The sequence below is a fragment of the Piliocolobus tephrosceles genome, chromosome 9 (assembly GCF_002776525.5).
Source record: "Piliocolobus tephrosceles isolate RC106 chromosome 9, ASM277652v3, whole genome shotgun sequence".
Taxonomy (NCBI): domain Eukaryota; kingdom Metazoa; phylum Chordata; class Mammalia; order Primates; family Cercopithecidae; genus Piliocolobus; species Piliocolobus tephrosceles.
The window spans coordinates 44,919,652-44,938,209 of record NC_045442.1 but is presented as its reverse complement, the minus strand read 5'-3'; the positions used below and the strand labels follow the sequence as shown (position 1 = coordinate 44,938,209).

The following is an 18,558-nucleotide window of genomic DNA, read 5'->3' as shown; positions in this document are numbered from 1 at the left end:
GCGTATAAGGATATGTGAACCAGGATATAAGGATATATGATATTATATAGAATGTAAGGATATATGAACCAGCAGAATGTCGATGTCGATGTGGGACACATGAGAAGGCAATATTCACCAGGGAGCTGTCACAGAAACAGGTCAAATAAATTAAAAAACTCAGAGTATTATTAAGAGAGGTTCCTGAATCAAGCACCCTTACCCAACAATTATAGTTACTACTATAAGGATTGGATAGGCAAAGCAGGTAAGAACACCCCTTGTAAGAGGTGCTGGAAGACAGGCTGTTTAGATTGGACTTGACACTCCTTCCTAAATGGAACACGTAGAGACACCTCTTGCTGGGGTGTGTCATCCTTCTATATCCAGATCCATATAACGCAGGGGAGTGAAACAAAGGCAGCGGATGGGCTGTATGTCATGGTTACAAAAGGCAATCTGTCATGGCTAGTATATCCTTGTGCCATCCCTTGGGGTTGGATCCCAGCTCTTTCTATAAGGAGCACATTGTGCTAGCTCACAGCCCTCTTCCTCTGCAACATTAGGACACCCACAGGTTTAACCATTTCCGAAGAGAGCTGGATCTGCTCCAGCACAAGGGCCCCAGGTTTATTTACCGGTGATTGTGATTCAGAGGTCTCAAAATGCCAACCACTCAGCAGAAATGAGAGCATGTAAACTGTCAAAGCCTTGAGAGAGAAGACCAAATTTTACACATTTCGCTACTACTTTGCCATAAAATACAATCCCGAGGTAAGGACCTGATCAACATTCACAGCTTACTCTTAGTGAGGAATGATGAAGTGGAATAAAATCAAACCAGTAAAGCAATATGTAATATAAAATAGTGAGTCAATTTGGCGTAGTCATTAATATTAAATAACATGGCCAGGCGCGGTGGCTCACTCCTGTAATCCCAGCGCTTTGGGAAGCCGAGGCGGGTGGATCACCAGGAATAAGGAGTGCGAGACCAGCCTGACTAAAATGGTGAAACCCGGTCTCTACCAAAAATACAAAAAATTAGGTGTGGTGGCTCGCGCCTTAACCCCAGCTATTCCGGAGACTGGGGCAGGAGAATCCCTTGAACCCAGGAGGCGGATGTTGCAGCGAGTCAAGGTCGCGCCATTATACTCCAGTCTGGGCAACAAGAGTGAACAGTCTCAGGGAAAAAAAAAAAAAATTAAATAACGTATTCATTTACTCCTTCATCCATCCATTTTGCTGGCATTTATAAAAACCTCCATGCTAGGTCTCAGAGAAACAGAAATGAAAATGACAAAGTTTCTCTTTTGAAAGAATCCAACCAGTCTGGCTGTTTTTTAAACTTTAGAATGTGTATGAACCACTCATAATGATGGTTTAAAATGCAGATTCCTGGGCCACGCACCCCACAATAGATTCTTCTTCAGCTGGGCAGTGGTGAGGTCTGAGTTTTCAGTGTGAGGTCTAAGAGTCTTTAGTGTTTTTCATGGTGATTATGATGCCTGTGGTCTATGGGCCATACTTAGAAAAACACTAATTAGACACACAGAAGCCAGAGGGCCCCCATAAAACCAGCCTGAATGGACTGAGTGGTTAAGAGCATAGTCTTCGTGTGCATTTCCGAGTCAGGCACCCTGAGTTCAGATTCTGCCTCCATGACCATCTATTTGATGTTGGGCAAATTACTTGACTTCTGTAAGACCCAGTTTTATTTTAAATAAAATGGGGACAATATTTCCCATCCTTTTCTTTCTTCTTTCTCTCTTTCTTTCTTTCTTTCTTTCTTTCTTTCTTTCTTTCTTTCTTTCTTTCTTTCTTTCTTTCTTTCTTTTCTTTCTTTCTCTCTTTCTCAATCTCTCTCAATCTCTCTCTCTTTTCTTCTTTCTTTTCTTTTCTTTTCTTTCTCTTTTTCTCTTTCTCTCTTCCTTTCTTTCTGACAGGGTTTCACTCTGTCGCCCAGGCTGGCATGCAGTGGTGGTGCTATCACAGCTCACTGGAGCCTCAACCTCCTGGGCCCAGGTGATCCTCTTACCTCAGCCCCATGAGTAGCTGGGACTACAGGTGCATGTCACCATACCTGGCTAATTTTTTGTATTTTTTTTAGAAACAGGGTTTTCCATATTGCCCAGGCTGGTCTCATACTCCTGGACTGAAATGATCAGCCTGCCTCAGCCTTCCAAAGTGCTGGGATTACAGGCATGAGCCACCATGCCCAGTCCAATATTTCCTATCGTTTAGAATTATTTTGAGAATAAAATGAAATAATGTATGTCTGGCACATTATTTGGTACAGAATAGGTACTCAATACATAGTTGTAATAGCAATAATTATTGCTTCTGAAGGTGATATTATTATTGCTGCCATAGAGTTGCACCAGAATTAAGCTATATTAATCTGTATTAATTTAGATGTCAATATATTATATTACTATACAGTAACAAAACAGATTAGCAGGGAGGGTGTATTTTCTAAAATAATTTGAAGATCTGTATTTTATAAGTAACTGTAAAAGGAAGCCCTCCTGAATAATGTTCCCCTTGGTTGTTTTTGCAAAGTTGTTTTTTGCTTTAAATATAAGTAGTTTCAAAGACAAATAAGAAATACTCATAATCTTTTTCTCTCTACAATGTTCACAATTTTTTAAAAAGTTTAAATAATAATGTCTGTCTTATGATAAAGTAGTACTGGATATAGAAAATTTAGAAAGTGTGAAAAACACTTTAAAAATGAGAAAATAATTATCTAACTATAATTAAAATTTGATGTTTAGGCTTTTTTTTTCTATTATGGTTCGTGTCATCATTGAACTCAAAATATATGCACAATTTGAATTCTGTTTTTCCATATGTATTATGTAGCAGGAATTTTCACATATCACACATAAGCATAATATTAATGACTGAATAATTCCATTTTTCTCACCCATAATTTAGGTCACCAGTCTCTTACTTTGGGAAATTTTACTGGCTTAATATATACAATAAGAAATAATTTTATACCGAGTGTTTATATATACATCATTTTTCTTTTAGATAGATTCCTGAAAACAAAATTACTGAGTGAAGGTTATAAATACTTTTAAATTTATAAGACATGTTAACAAATTTTTTTCATCAAGGTTTTGTCAATGACTAACTCCACCATCAGAAAAAAGTACCAATCTATCTAATAACTAGAGATACTAAATGTGCTTTGATTAATTTATTGGCCATTATATTTCTTTTCTACAAATTATCTATTCCCCCTTTTGTCCAGTTATCTACTGGAAACTTGATTGATTGTTTTCTCTGTTCCTTTCCATTCATTCCCTCCTTTCTTCTTTCCTTCCATCTTTTCTTTTCTTACTAAAAAGTCATTTTAGATTTTTCACAGAATGAATGTTGTATAATTCAGTATTCTACTGGTTAAAGCACAGCCTAGAAGTATGTTTCTGCTCTCTCTCACAGCGGTGTTATAAAAAGATTACACCAAATTTCACTTCATAGAATTTATCTTTGATGACAAATATATTAAATTTCCTTTCCCAGGCAGATCCCAAATGTGGCAGCTTTTAGTAGCAGCATGCTGGATGCTTCCTCTTGGATCTATGTATGGTTGTGATAAGAAAGGAAACAACACAAACCCTGAAGCTAATATGAATATTGTAAGTCATTTATTAAGAAAAAATGCTAAAATGAGGAATTATTCATATTTCAGCATTTGAAATACAACTGGGGTGCCTTCTCAGTTTTCAACAATTCCTCCAGTGACTAAATCTGTGTTTTCTCTCCTGTTTCTTTATATGGCTAACTAATCTAAGAATTAAAAGATCTGACCCAAGTTGGGGCAGTAATATTCCATCTCCTAGTTTTAACTACCATCCAGTGGTGGCTTCCTAAAGAGAAGGTTCATGACTTAATACGGATGATCTCTATAGAGTATCTTTGAGTTTTCCTTGAGGTTTTTCATAGAGAAGTTTCTTTGATTTTGTGAACTATCCCAATGCACTATTTTGGTTTAATAAGCCAGTGTTAGTTTCTTTTGTTTATTACCAAAGTGTTTTAACATTCAGGAATTCATATCAGAAGTGGAATGGAATAGTGTTAAGCAAAGAAAAAAAGGCCAAATGACAAATATCTACTACAGAATTCATTCTGATAATATACTCCATTTTCCTATATAAACAGTGCACAATTGCTTTCCTGTACCATACCCAAGTTGTATTAGAACCATAAAAATAATGAAACTGCCAAAGTTTTTTTCATTAGTATCTCTTCTTGTTTCTCTCTCCAAAGTATCCAGCAAGTACTATTGATCTCCTACCACACTGTTGAACTCACATAATTTTTCTCTCTCTAGTATAAGTGATTTTTAGCTTTTAATCCTTCTATAATGATAATAAGAACAATCATCTATAAAGCACTTATGTTAGGCATTGTTCTACACATATTACATATAATCCTCACAATGTCACAGTCTGTCTCCAGAGCCTGGGCTCTTCCCCGCTGCACTATGTAGCCCATAATTTATACATGCATCTCTGTTTCTGACTTGGGAAAATGCATAATCCTTTGACAAAGGCATAAGCTTTGGAGTTAAACTTACTTTAGCATTAATCTTATTTTTATCTCTTCTTAGTACATAATCTTGGACAAATTGTTAATCTACCTGAATGTCAGTTTTCTCAACTGTAAATGGTACAATTCTATCTCAAAGGCCTCTTATAAAGTTAATGAGACAAGGAATGTAAACCTCTATGCAGAAGATAACTAATAATCACTACTTCTCCTCTTCTTTGTGTATCTGTGGGTGGGGTATCTTCTCTGACCCCTCTAGGCTCACTCTTTGTTCTTTAACACCTTTCTCTCTGCCAAGAGGCTGAACTGTAAGGACAGGTCAACAAGCAACCTTGTCTTTTGGTTTTCAGTTCAATTCAGCCAATGCACATTGTGAGCAGAAGATGGAAAGAAATAGGCCAGTAAGGTTTGATTTTTTATTGCCCTGGCTTCCTCCCTGTGAAATCAACTTAGACAAGCTGTCTTCCTTAATTTGGTTATCTCAGCTTGACTTTCTCCTTTTGGCTTCCGGTAACTGCTTCCTCCCCTCTTCTTTTAAGTCTGTTTGGTAATAGTTCACTTGTTATTAGCCACAGGGTACTCCACAATTCCCTGTGGTTTCCCTCATTAGATGACCATATAATTTTTCATCAAAACAAACTAGGGTGCTTTAATAATACCAGGCCAACAGGCAAAACCAGAAAGTGTCCCGAGCAAACAAGAATGTAAGGTCACCCCACCCAGACTTACCTATGCCTCTTTATGTAACTCCTAGAAATCCCTTTTAAATTATACTCATAGGAATATTACATGACGTCAGAGCACATAGAGTGATAAGCAGTAGGTGCAATTTAAAGTACTACATTGTGGCCAGGCATGGAGGCTCACACCTATAATCCTAGCACTTTGGGAGGCCAAGGCAGGGGAATGAATGCCTTGAACTTAGGAGTTCAAGACCAGCCTGGGCAACATGGTGAAACCCCATCTCTACAAAAACATACAAAAAATTTAGCTGGGCATTGGGGCAGGTGCCTGTACTTCCAGGTACTTGGAAGACTGAGGTGGGAGTATCACTTGAGCCCAGGAGGCGAAGGCTGCAGTAAGCCAAGATCACACCACTGCACTCCAGCCTGGGGAACAGAGTGAGACCCGTCTCAAACAAACAAACAAACAAACAAACAAAGTACTATATTGTAATGCATGTGTAAAAATTAAGAAATTATAAAATGAAGGTATATATTTCCTTTCCTCTTTTTAGAGCCAGATTATTTCTTACTGGGGTTATCCTTATGAAGAGTATGATGTTACAACAAAAGATGGTTATATCCTTGGAATTTATAGGATTCCAGATGGAAGAGGATGCCCAGGGAGGACAGGTATTATTTATTTTGTTATGAAAGGAAAAATACTTAAAGTAGAGGTACTTAAATGTCCTGGGAGAAGCCCAGCAGTTTCTGTTCTGAAATCCTTAGCTGTCCTTTCCATTAGAGGAGAAAAATCATCACCCTCCACCTCTCTGTTTAATTAGTGTAACTTTGAAGTTTTAAGTCACTTTTATATACACTGTTTATTTGGTCACTCCTTTTCTTCATGACTTTGTCTTCCTACCAAGCAAACACCAAAATACATCATGTTCTTACCCTAGTGATACCACTGTCCCGTTCTGAAAATCAGAAACCTAGGGGTTATTCTTGATACCACCTTCTCCCTCACCTTCTACTTGCAACCTAACATTACCATCTATCAATTTTGCCTTCTAAATTTCTCACTAGTCTGAAAACTTTCAGCTTCAATAATCATTCAAACCCAGGTTTGGATATAATGTCTTCAACTACTACAATGCCTTCTCACTGGTATTAAACTATTTGTAGTCAGTTCTGGACCCAAGTCTGTGTGATTTCATGGTTTAAAGTAAATATTACCCTATTAGCTCCCACCTAGCAACAGCTTCTCAGCTTGTCAAATCACCATCTAGTTGAGCCTACCTGCCTTCATTCCAGCCTCCACCATGTCCATCAGGGTGACCTAGAAGTCCGCCTTCAGCAGCTGTTGGTACAGGAGCATACCCAGTGCTTGCATCAGTTCCTCAAGCTTCTTTCAGGTGGGCAGCAGCTTTCTGGGTGGCCTGGGCACCAGTATGGGTCTGGGTGAGGTCTATGCTGGGGCTGGTGGTATGGTAGGCATCACAGTTATCACTGTGACCCGGAGTCTGCTGAGTTCCCTAAAGCTGGTGGTGGATCCCAACATCCATGCTGTGAACACCCAGGAGAAGAAGCAGATCAAGACCCTGAACAACTTTGCCTCCTTCATTGACAAAGTGTGGTTCCTGGAGCAGCAGATCAAGATGCTGGAGACCATGTGGAGCCTGCAGCAGCAGAAGACAGCTGGGAGCAACGTGGACAACATGGAGAGCTGCATCAACCACTTTCTGTGGCAGCTGGACACATGGGACCAGAAGCTGAAGCTGGACGTGGAGCTTGGCAACATGCAGGGACTGGTGGAGGGCTTCAAAAGTACCAGGATGAGATCAACAAGCCTACAGAGATGGAGAATGAATTTTCCTTATCAAGAAGGATGTAGATAAAGCTTACATGAACAACGCAGAACAAGTAGTCTCGCCTAGAAGGGCTGCCCCAGGAGAACAGAAGATCCGTGAGCTGCAGTCCCAGATCTCGGTCACATCTGTGGGCCTGTCCATGGACAATAGCCGAGTCCTCGACATAGACGGCATCATCTCGAGGTCTCCGCCCAGTACCAGGAGATCGCCAGCCGCAGCTGGGCCAAGTCTGACAGCATGCACCACCAGATCGAGTATGAGGAACTACAGGCCCTGGCTGGGAAGGCTGAGAATGAGCTGTATCGCAGGAAGAGGATCTTTCAGATGAACCTAAACATCAGCCAATTCCAGGATGAGACTGAAGTCCTCAAAGGCCAGAGAATGCGGAGCAGCGTGGGGAGTTTGCCCTTAAGGACTCAACGCTGAGCCTGCAGAGCTGGAGGCTGCTCTGCAGCGGATCAAACAGGACCGGGCGCCGTAGCTTCACCGGAAGCTGGAGTTAATGAATATCAAGCTGGCCTTGGTCATCTAGAGCGCCACCTACAGGAAGCTGCTGGAGGGCAAGGAGAGCCCGCTGGCGTCTGGGACGCAGAGCAGGTGTATCCATAGGAGTACCAGCAGCGGCTACCCAGGTGGACTGGGCTCGGCCTCACAAGCTCTGGCCTCAGCTATGGCCTGAACTCCTTTCAGTCCAGCTTTGGCTCTGGCAGGGGCTCCGGTTCTTTCAGCCGCACCAGCTCCTGCAGGGCCATAGTTGTGAAGAAGACTGAGACCTGTAATGGGAAGCTGGTATCTGATTCCTCTGACGTCCTGCCCAAGTGAATGTCCACGGCAGCACTTCTCAGCTTACCCTTCCTGTGGCTGCCCCACATCCTGCTGGGGAGGCAGCTGTGCAGGGGAGCATGGGCAACTGGTGACCCACCTGACGCTCAGCTCTAGCTCTCAGCCTAGAGGGATAGTTTACTGCCTAGAGTACACCACTTGCCCTTGCCTCCAATTAAAAAATCAATCCTATTTTTTTGTTGATTTTTCTAAAATAGAGCCTCAGGTATCCTCAGGAATCTCTGCAAAAAGACCCTATTCATTCCTATCAGTTCTGTGCTTAAACTTCATTAAAGGGTCAATTCTAGCTCCCTACAATGCAGGTGGCTATCCACAGGTGAAAAAAGTGAGCATTTCATTCTCCAGAAACTATTTGCTTTTGTTTTCTTCTCTCTCTTCTTAGTTCATTTTATACTTTGGCAGGTCGAATAACAAAACTTCTCAATATCAGAAAGACTACTTATTTAAAGAAAAACTAGATTTTTAAAAAGAGTGGAAGATATAATGGTGTTGCTGGCTTTACAGAGCCAATCATTTCCCAAAATAACTCCATAATTACAAATAACTTCGTAAATACTCGAGAGAACTTTTAAGTCTCTCCAAGCTTTTCTCTTGTCATTTCTATCACATAGTTGCCAAAATGCATGAGACAAAAAGCTGTACAATGAGAAACTGTCTCTCTAATCTGAGATCCCTGGATCTGTCTCAGACCCAGATCACAGAGGCCTGATGATACTTAACTATTTAATGGTACTTAACTTTGGCAAAGTCAGTAACACCTCTTCTTTCCCTCTATTCCAAAGGGTGGAAAAATGGACATAGACTCTTAGTTCCTTGGTCCCGGTGGCTGAAGGCTCTCTGAGAGTACAACTTACTCTCAGGAAGCCACTCTAGCTCCAAAAGTGACCTGAGGTAGGGTCCTGAGATACCAACACAGCATCACAAACCATTTATAAAGCAGGGGAAAAACCTAGTCACTTCTTTCCTTTCTTCTCTCTTTTTCAACACTTTCTCACTTCCTTCTTTTTCCTTTCTCTTTCTTAGTTAAAATGTCCCTATTTGACATTGGGAATAGGATTTTTGTATCATATTAACAATTTTAAACTATAAAGTTCTACTTATATCCTTGTTTTTTGCTTTCTAACAATTCAGATGAAATGAAGCAGTGCCTATAAAACTTACCATAGTGCTTGACATTCAGTCAACAAATGGCATTTTAATTACTTTTTATTATTTTGAAAAAAAATTAAATTTTTAATCAGATGAGTCTTGAAAAGTATAATGCTATTAATATAAATAACAGTAATAGAGCTAATATTTACTGTGCCAGATGGCCTTTCGTATGTTTAAGTTCTCACTGAATTCTTTTAAATACACTAGGAGATAGCATTTGTTATTATTTCCCATTATACAGATAGGTTAACTGAGGCACAAAGGAGTTCATGCATATCAGAAGGGATTTTGAACTAGGGCAATCTAACTTCCACACGTAAATAATACAATACATTATATATAACCCTTTACAAATAAGAAAATAAGACAGAGAGCACTTAAATAACTTACCCAAGTAAGTAGCTCAGAAGGGACTAGATCCCAGATTTGCCTGGCATCAAATTTTACCTCTTACCCTTTCTTCTATACTACAGAAATTCAGGAATGAGATTTTTCTTGTAGACACTGAGGAAGTTCAGACATGAAATTCTTGTTGCCTGTGTTTTGCAGCTCCAAAGCCTGCTGTGTATTTGCAGCATGGCTTAATTGCATCTGCCAGTAACTGGATTTGCAACCTGCCCAACAACAGCCTGGCTTTCCTTCTGGCAGATAGTGGCTATGATGTGTGGTTGGGGAACAGCCGAGGAAACACTTGGTCCAGAAAACACCTTAAATTGTCGCCCGAATCACCAGAATACTGGGCCTTCAGGTAAGGAAAAACCTATTAACGAATACAGTGTGTACTTTGCTCATGTATATGTATGAACACCTAGTGATTTTTGCCCTTTTTGTGTCCAAATGCACCCAGTGGAATCCACAAGAAGGAAACAAACCTTTCTTTCTCTACCCAGACTTTCTTCACAGGCTCTAAAGAACTGTCATTATTATTGCATGACTGTTTTAGAATTCCTGCCTCCTTCCTGGTATCTGTGTGTGGGTGAGTGTGTATATGTTTGTTCTGGGGGAAGTAAGAAGAAAGCCTGATTACAGAATGGCTAAGCAACAGTGTTGCCAGCAGCAGTGCCAGGGGTTGCTGTCTGCTTCAGAAGCTATGCCTACCTGGTTACAGGAGCAAACCCATGCACTGGCATAGGAGCTAAGAACCATGCCTTGGAGGTCATGAAAACCCTGTGTTCCTTGGCTTCATTGCCAGCCTTCTTTCTGGAAAGCACTGGCGTTTCCTAATTCTATACCATAATCCATTGCACCCTTGCAAATGACTAGAAAATTTCCTAGGTAAGTATTTATTAAACTATATACAGGATCAGAAGTAACTGAGGTCATTGTTAAATATGCAGATTACTGGGTCTCTTCCCAGGAAATTCTGATTCAGTCAGTTGGCTGAGGTCTGCAAATCTGTTTGCTTTATTATTCTTTTAGATAAGCATTCCAGGTAATTGGTCTTTTCAGAGGAGCTTGGTAAATCTGTTTTAGAATTAAGTGAATATGACTAGCCTTGCAAGAAAAGCATGAGTAGGCCCTGACAAATCAAATTTTTCTGATTTCAGTTTCTTAAAAATGTTGACTTGCAATCAAGGTGTTGCACACTTTAAAGTTGCATAGATGCCTAATATCATATATTGACACTAGTCTTATATTTAACAAAATCAAAGTATTTATGTTTTCACTGAATGTGTTTAAATGTTCTAGGTCTAACAATGAGATGACTTTTCTAATTCATTATTTTTTGTTTTTGATAGTTTGGATGAGATGGCTAAATATGACCTTCCAGCCACAATCAGTTTTATCATAGAGAAAACAGGACAGAAGCGACTCTACTACGTGGGTCACTCACAAGGCACCACCATAGGTGTGTTTGGGGCAGATGTGATCAGAGAATGTCAGGGGCTCTTCTTGCATATTCATGGAAGGGGGTCAGTATTTCTTCTGTCTGTGCAATCTCTAGCTTGGGGACTTGACTTGGGAAACCAATTCCTCTGGCTAATTTCTGAAGAGTAAATAAAATAAGAATGACAATAGGGAATTTTCTCTCAATACTAAATTTGGAGGTTGAGAGATAAGCCTGAAAGAGGGAGAATTATTCATATATTCGTTTGCGCCACCGACAAACATTTGTCAGACACTGTTATATGCTGAGGAAGCAGAGATAAATATGGTATTCATTCTTTCCTTGAAGATCTCACAGTCTAGTGAGGGACACTAGAAAGAAAGCGGAGATTACAAAACTCAGCGATTATATGCTACAATCAGTATGACTTGTAGTTGCCAGGGAGGCATTGGAGTAGGCCAGATGTGGGTAGGGCTATGTTGGCAGTGTTATGAGGCCCATTTGTCCCCTTACTGTTCTCACTTTGGCTAGAGGCCTTAACACTAACAACAGGATTTCCATCAGTCTGTTTTCTATATCTTAATTATAATCAGGATTCTGGTGTAAAGCAGGTCTGTACATACTTGTACTGTATCACACATCTTACATACATTCTCTCATCGGAAACTGCAAATATCTGAAACCCACTATCATCCATGCTCCATAAATGGTTGAATTGAGGAATCTGTTCTAATGGTGATATTCCCAAGTAACATCTTACATTTCATATATTTAATAAAGATTACAGACACAAAGGTTATAAAGGGTCAAATGCATATAACTTACATACATTTGACTTTTATAAAAATCATCCTATAAGAATTTAACCATTCACACTTACAGACTGAGAAAACCGAGACTCACACAGGGGAGTAAATAGGAAGTAGGAAATAGGAAGTAAATAGGAAGCCAAATTTATAGCCCAGTTTTGTCTGATACCAGCACTATCTTCAAGCTGGAACGGGCTTTGGAGTTTACCTAGACATGCCCCACAGTAGATATTTGAACCCGCTCTCCTTGCACTCCCCAGGGACAGGAAACACTTTATTCTGAATTAGCCAATTCCACCCTTGAGAAATTGAGAAATTCTTCTCTGCAAATGGTAATAATTCTATGTTGTTTGTTGTTTTGTTTTTAATATGGCTACATTTACTACAACTTACAATGAACAAATAATTATGTGAAAACTATGAACTAGTGTCTTCTTCCATTTCAGCTTTTATAGCATTTTCTACAAACCCAGAACTGGCTAAAAGGATTAAGATATTTTTTGCATTGGCTCCAGTTGTCACACTGAAATACACCCGAAGTCCTATGAAAAAACTAACATTTCTTTCCAGGCAAGTAGTCAAGGTATGTGACTTCCCAAGTTTTAATCTGAAATAACTAAAAGTAGCTTTATTTCCACTGATTTCAACAGAACACCAATGACAATGACATTTTACAAACTTCTGAGAAAATAATAGGTATTCAAGATAATCCATGTAAGTTCACTGATGATGTACGCAATCTTATTAGCAGAGTTCAGGGAACTCCTCCTGTTGCTAATCTACCCTACTTTCTTCAACTATGTCTAGAAACCTGTCTTCTGTATCATTCCTCAACCACAGATAGAGAGAGCTTATTTGATTGATTGGTTTGTTGAATTTAGCAGATTAAATTTTTCTGGTGATCCCTAATTTTTTAGGGACAGTAGTGGTTGAGTTCACAGCATGGAATCAGATGGTGTGGGTTTGAATCTCATTTGTATGATTTGCGAGCTGAGTAAATCTGGTCAAGACCTTAAGTGCTCTTCATCTGTAATGTGGGGATAATAAAACTTCTCACTCATAGAGCTACCATGAGGACAATGTGAATTAATACAGCATATCCTTTAAAACAATGTCTTGCATACTGTAAACCTTTAATAAATGTTAACAATTGTTTTGGCTATCATTAGTTTTATAGAACGTACCCTCCTCCATCACTAAATGCCCAACCTTGTTGCATTTCCTGACACTTTACAGGCTGTCATTTTGACAATTCCGAAAACCCAGGCAAAACTCTGGGCCCCCTGATCTCCTCTAGTTGACAGCTAACTAATCTGATCATTTATCTAGTCCAGGTGAATTGCATTGCATGGGTTGGTGTGTTTTCTTCTTGTATTTTAACATGGGCTTCTCCCATGGTAATAACTCCCATGGTGGTGATTGTACAGTTCAGTGATTTCAGTGAAAGCAGATGAAAGTGAAACAATTCTGATAGAAGCCCAAAGATTTACAGAAGATTCCTGTTGAGAGCTAAGCAAATTAGTCTATGGTGATTGAAGTGCTTATCTATACATCCCAGAAAGACGGGTAACAGAAAAACTACCTGAAAATAACAAAACATGCTTACATTGCCTATTGGTACCTGGGCCTCTTATACCATTGAGACTTCACTCTGGCCTGCTCCTGCTATTAAGTAAACAATGTCAGACTGTTTGCTAAATTATTTCAGTATTCCCACACAATTAAGAGATATTTTAGGACAGTGGGATCTTTCCATTCCTCTTCATTTGCACAGCTGTCTTCAAACTTCTGCATTCCCTGACATGTGTAGGATGTGGTATACAAGTTAATTCAGCCAAAAGATATCTAGGAGCTCCTATTTCAAGGCCCTGGCATTAGGAAACGGCTATGTCTACAAGGAAACTTTTCAGCTCATTGGTATGAGTAAAAACTAGGGTGTATGTGAGAGTAGAATGGGATTCAACTAAGGAGGTATTAGGAGACAATGGAAGGAAGCAGTGTCATGTCTAGGAGTTTAGACTTTGTTCTGTTAATGATGGGAGGCCATTGAAGAACATTAAATAGAAAAGTGGCTTGATCAAATTTGTAATTGTAGAAAGATTGCCCTTTCTAAATTATTATTTTATTTATTTATTTTTTATTATACTTTAAGTTCTAGGGTACATGTGCACAACATGCAGGTTTGTTACATATGTATACATGTGCCATGTTGGTGTGCTGCACCCAATAACTCATCATTTACATTAGGTATGTCTCCTAATGCTATCCCTCCCCGCTCCCCAAACCCCACAACAGGCCCCGGTGTGTGATGTTCCCCTTCCTCTGTCCAAGTGTTCTCATTGTTCAATTCCCACCTATGAGTGAGAACATGCGGTGTTTGGTTTTCTGTAGGGACATGGATGCAGCTGGAAAACGTCATTCTCAGCCATTTCTAAATTATAACTCCAATAGAGTAACTATAGTACCAACAGAAGAACTGCCACATATGACCTACTAATTCCTAGTAGAAATTCCAGTATTATAAAGATAGAGCAAAACCTTTGCTAGGTAAACTCAGAGAAAAGCAAGAATACTTCTAGCTGTTGGAATCACAACAGACTTTTTGGATAAGATGGCATTTTAGTTTGCACTTAAAGATAACATTTCAATATAGAGTGTGGTATCGAAAGGCTTTCCAAAACAAGAGGGAAACATGAGCAACATTGAAATGGTGAAGCTTAGGCCATGGAAAACCACACATAACTCACTTTACTGGAGTTTTATATTAGTATTAGTAAAGGAGAGTATGCGAAATCATGTTGGAAATGTAGAGGCAGATTATAAAGGGATTTGAGTGCCAAATTAATGAGTTTGGAATATATTCTATAGGTAATTGGGGAGCATGGAAATATTTGCACAGAGGAATGACATGCATAATGCCCTTTTTTAGAAAGCTTCCCCTGGGAACCAAATGTAAGCAGATGGGGGTAAAGGACATCAAGAAGGGTGAAAGATTAGGAGAGTAATGATGGAGTTATTGTTAACATATCAGTTGATAGATACTGGGGATTGGAACAAGAGTTGTGCAACAAAAAATAATCTATAAGATATGACAATGAAATGATAGACAACGTTTAGGTATGTTTTTAACTTTTTGAGGAAGAGACTTTCTTTCTCCTCTCCTCTCCCATCAGCCAGATGCTCGCAGGCATGCTTGGTGAAAGGGTTCCTTTTTAATGGGAGCTTCTAGACTGAGACAACATTTTTTCTCTCTCTAATTAGCACTTCCTTTTTCATTGATGCTGCCTCAATTGCTCTGTTTCTATTACACTCAACTCAATTCATGAGAGTTGAATTGAATTGAGTATAGAGGATAAAGATTTAAGTCAGACAAAACTGGGTTCACATTCTGCCTCCGCCTTCTGCCAATTGTAACCTTGGACAAGTTATTTAACCATGCTAAGCCTCAATTTTCACATTGATAGAATGAGTAGAGTTTGTCAAGTTGAGAAATTCATTAATCCATTTCCCCTTCCTCACATCCCGTTTTGCCCCTGGACATTTATGCCTTTGTGTTCTTGTCATTCTACTTTCTTTCTGACTTATAGATTGCTTTGATCCTTTGCTTTTGACATGTCTCTACAGCATTAAAGATTGTTAGTACTGTCTCCATTTCTTAAAAGAAGAACTTGAGGCTCAGAGAGGCTAAGCAGCCTGTCCCAAGTCACCTAGCTAATGGGTGGCAGAGCCAGAATTTGAACCCAGATGTCACCAGGCAACCCAACCAATGGTCTTTTTTATATGTGGTGGTTTTTCCACTTTTTCAATGCCAACCTGAAGAAGCTAGTGAACAAGGGTGACCAGCTCAGTGGGCTGTTGAGGGCTGAATCCAGCCCATGTTCTGCTTAGCGAGCCATGTGCCCTGGCATGGGGCCATGTTGCCATAAAGAGAGGTGCCTTTTCTAATTCTCACACATACCAAAAGAGCTACTAGAAGGAGATTGGCTCCCTGCTATTATGTGACAAACATGCCTCCTCCAGAGCCAACTTGGAATTACATCTACAAGTTGGCATGTTTGCTACTCTGTACATGGGTGCTCTCCTACTGGTTGGAGTATCCTCTCTTTTAGGTTAGGGTAAAGGAGAAATTATTCACCTTTGGGTAAATGCATGGTAATTTTGCTGAGTCACGGGATATTGAGGTAGAGTGGAGTCAGAGAATGTCCTGCTAATTTACTCCGTATTTGGGAAAGCCAACTCCAGGTTTCAGAACAGAGAACCAAGACTCCATTACGGTGGATGTCACCTGTTTCTTAACACTGCATTTTCATTGTTGATTACTTTTATGAACTGGCTATTTTCTTTCACATGGATTTGTTTTGCCAAGCATGGATGACTAAGTTATTGATAAATAAAAATAAATTTGTTTACTGGTTAAAGTCAGATCCTGCCTTTTACTTTATTTATTCATTTGACAATCTATTTAAATTGTCACACTTGAAAACATGAAGTAAATGTCAACATTATTTTAAAAGATATGCTCATTTTATGAGTGTATGCTGCTACTATCATTAAATTATTATGGGGACATTTACACAGGAAGAATTACAATTTGGCAAGTTGAATTAATTATCTAGGGTATTATCTAAGTGTCCTAGTGATTGTGATAAAATGAAGAAGAGTCTGGAATCAATTAGATAATATGTATAAGGCTTATAATTACTTTCCAGACCTAAAGAGTTGAGAAGTGTGGTTTGAACTAGTTTAACATATTGTTGTCCTTCCTTTCCCTTCCCTTTTTCTTCTTCCTCCTCTTCTTCCTCCTCCATCTTCTCTCCCTCTCCTTCCTTCCCTTCCTCTTTCCCTGCCTCTATCCCTCTCTTCCTCTCTTGGGCATGAAGCAGAGTATGAAATCTTGGTACTTCATATATTCCATTAATATTCCATGGAACATCAAATATTCCATTAAATAAAGAATGTATCTGCCTATATAAGATAATCATTTTTAAACTCAGAATTTAATAAGCTATGATCAGTAGGAATTTACTTGATCTAGTTTTCTAGATATAGTATAAGATCTTAAAGTTAATTAGATTTTAAGTGAATAAATGCTAGTTATTACTGTTCTTTAGTTGTAATATCTGGTTAATAAAGAATTCCAGAAGAAATGTGTGTTTATTTTTACTGTAAATGGGTGTTTCCAAAGTTTTAAGAACTAAAAAATATCTTTTTAACTTTATATCTAGTTTATTATGCTAAGATTATAAAACTAGTAGCTGTGAAGCAAAGGAACTCGCTGGCAACACTGCCTGAAATTCCACTAGTAAAGATTCATTTATGTGGGTTAAGCTTTGGTCTATAGAAAGAATTCATTAAAGGATTCCGGAAGGAATGACTCAAGTCTGTATGAGTCACTAATTATGATAGTAATTAAATTACATTAATTTCTACTTTAATCAAATAATATTTTCATGTGTACTAGATGCTAGGAACTGCACTAATTGTCTTTTAAACATGACCTACTAACTTTACAACAGCCCTGCCTATTAGAACATTTTTCCATTTTATAGATGAGAAAATTTATAATAATAGAAATTTAAAACTCTCCCAAGGTATAGAATGTGTTTGAATCCAGAATGAAACACATGTATGCCTCACTCCAAAGCCTTACAAATTTCCTGTGGGAACTAGTTTCTCAAGGGGCATTCTAAAAAACACCCCAATTAAAGGTTTTTGGGAAAAGCCATTAAGAGGTGCATTGGAAGGATTACAAACCTAATAACAAGCCTCACGATTTCACTAAGGACCAACACTGAGCAGATGTCACCTAATACTGTGCAGTCCTTCTTTGAACTACCTCTTTCTCCACTTTTGATATCCACGTCTATAAGATTTGATGGTTTTAAATTATCTTGTAGGTGTTGTTTGGTGACAAAATGTTCCACCCTCATACATTGTTTGACAAATTCATTGCCACCAAAGTGTGCAGTCGGAAGCTATTCTGTCGTATTTGCAGCAACTTCCTATTTACTCTGAGTGGATTTGATCCACAAAACTTAAATATGGTAAGTGTAAGTAATTGGGTCTGGGAAAACATTTGTTTTGTTGCACAGAGGTGATGAAAGTTCATTCTGGAGTATATGGCAACTGCAATTCGAGGTTTCCTTTTTGCTTTTGGAATGTAATCAGTACATGCATGGCTTCCAGTGAGGGTTGAGAGTCCACTTGCTTTCACAGGAGGATTTGAGAAGAAAGTTTTTCTGCCAACAATTCTCATCTCTTCTTACCTGAAACGTCCTTCACTTAGATAAAGGCTATGGTTTTGATATTTATCTTACTGTGCTTGAGCCTTATGTCATACTCACTGAAGTAGAATATCAGGGGATGAGTCCAGACATTTATATTTTTGTTTTTACCAATTTTCCACTTTCACAGTTGATTTGGAAAGTCATTTTATGAACCAGTTACTTCCTTAACCCAAAGGGATAAAAGGAGGGATGGTTCTTCAACAACAGCTACAGATTTATTGTTCAAGGGGTACTGAGAGGGATCAGTGTCAGGGTTCTTGTCAGGTAATGTCTAACTCAACTGAGATATTTTCCATGATGACCCAAGAAGTTGGGGGAGGGAGGAGGGAAAGAGAGGAGATGTGTTTGAAACCAGACTTAGGATCAGGCTGAAGTTGGTCTCCACCTCTCTCACAGACTTCTGCCCAGAGCCTACTCTTCCAGTCAGTGGAAAGCACTGCTTAAAATTTTTCTTACTTTCAAGAAAGATTTATAAAAGACTTTTTATGCAAAACATGTCTTAGCCACTGCCTTTCTACATTCCTCTCTCACTTTCTCAATGTACAGTGGAAACTATGCTTGCCT

At 39.0% G+C, this 18,558-nt stretch overlaps 1 protein-coding gene across 1 annotated transcript in view; it reads left to right on the top strand.

Moving 5' to 3' along the window:
• The first annotated feature begins 3,521 nt into the window (after window positions 1-3,521).
• Window positions 3,522-18,558, top strand: part of LIPK (lipase family member K) — a 29,142-nt gene continuing 14,105 nt past the window's right edge. The window contains exons 1-6 of the mRNA XM_023225154.1: window positions 3,522-3,626; window positions 5,777-5,894; window positions 9,620-9,818; window positions 10,810-10,919; window positions 12,154-12,290; window positions 17,605-17,751. Coding sequence (XP_023080922.1) covers window positions 3,522-3,626; window positions 5,777-5,894; window positions 9,620-9,818; window positions 10,810-10,919; window positions 12,154-12,290; window positions 17,605-17,751 — 816 coding nt within the window. The remainder of the gene's footprint in view (window positions 3,627-5,776; window positions 5,895-9,619; window positions 9,819-10,809; window positions 10,920-12,153; window positions 12,291-17,604; window positions 17,752-18,558) is intronic.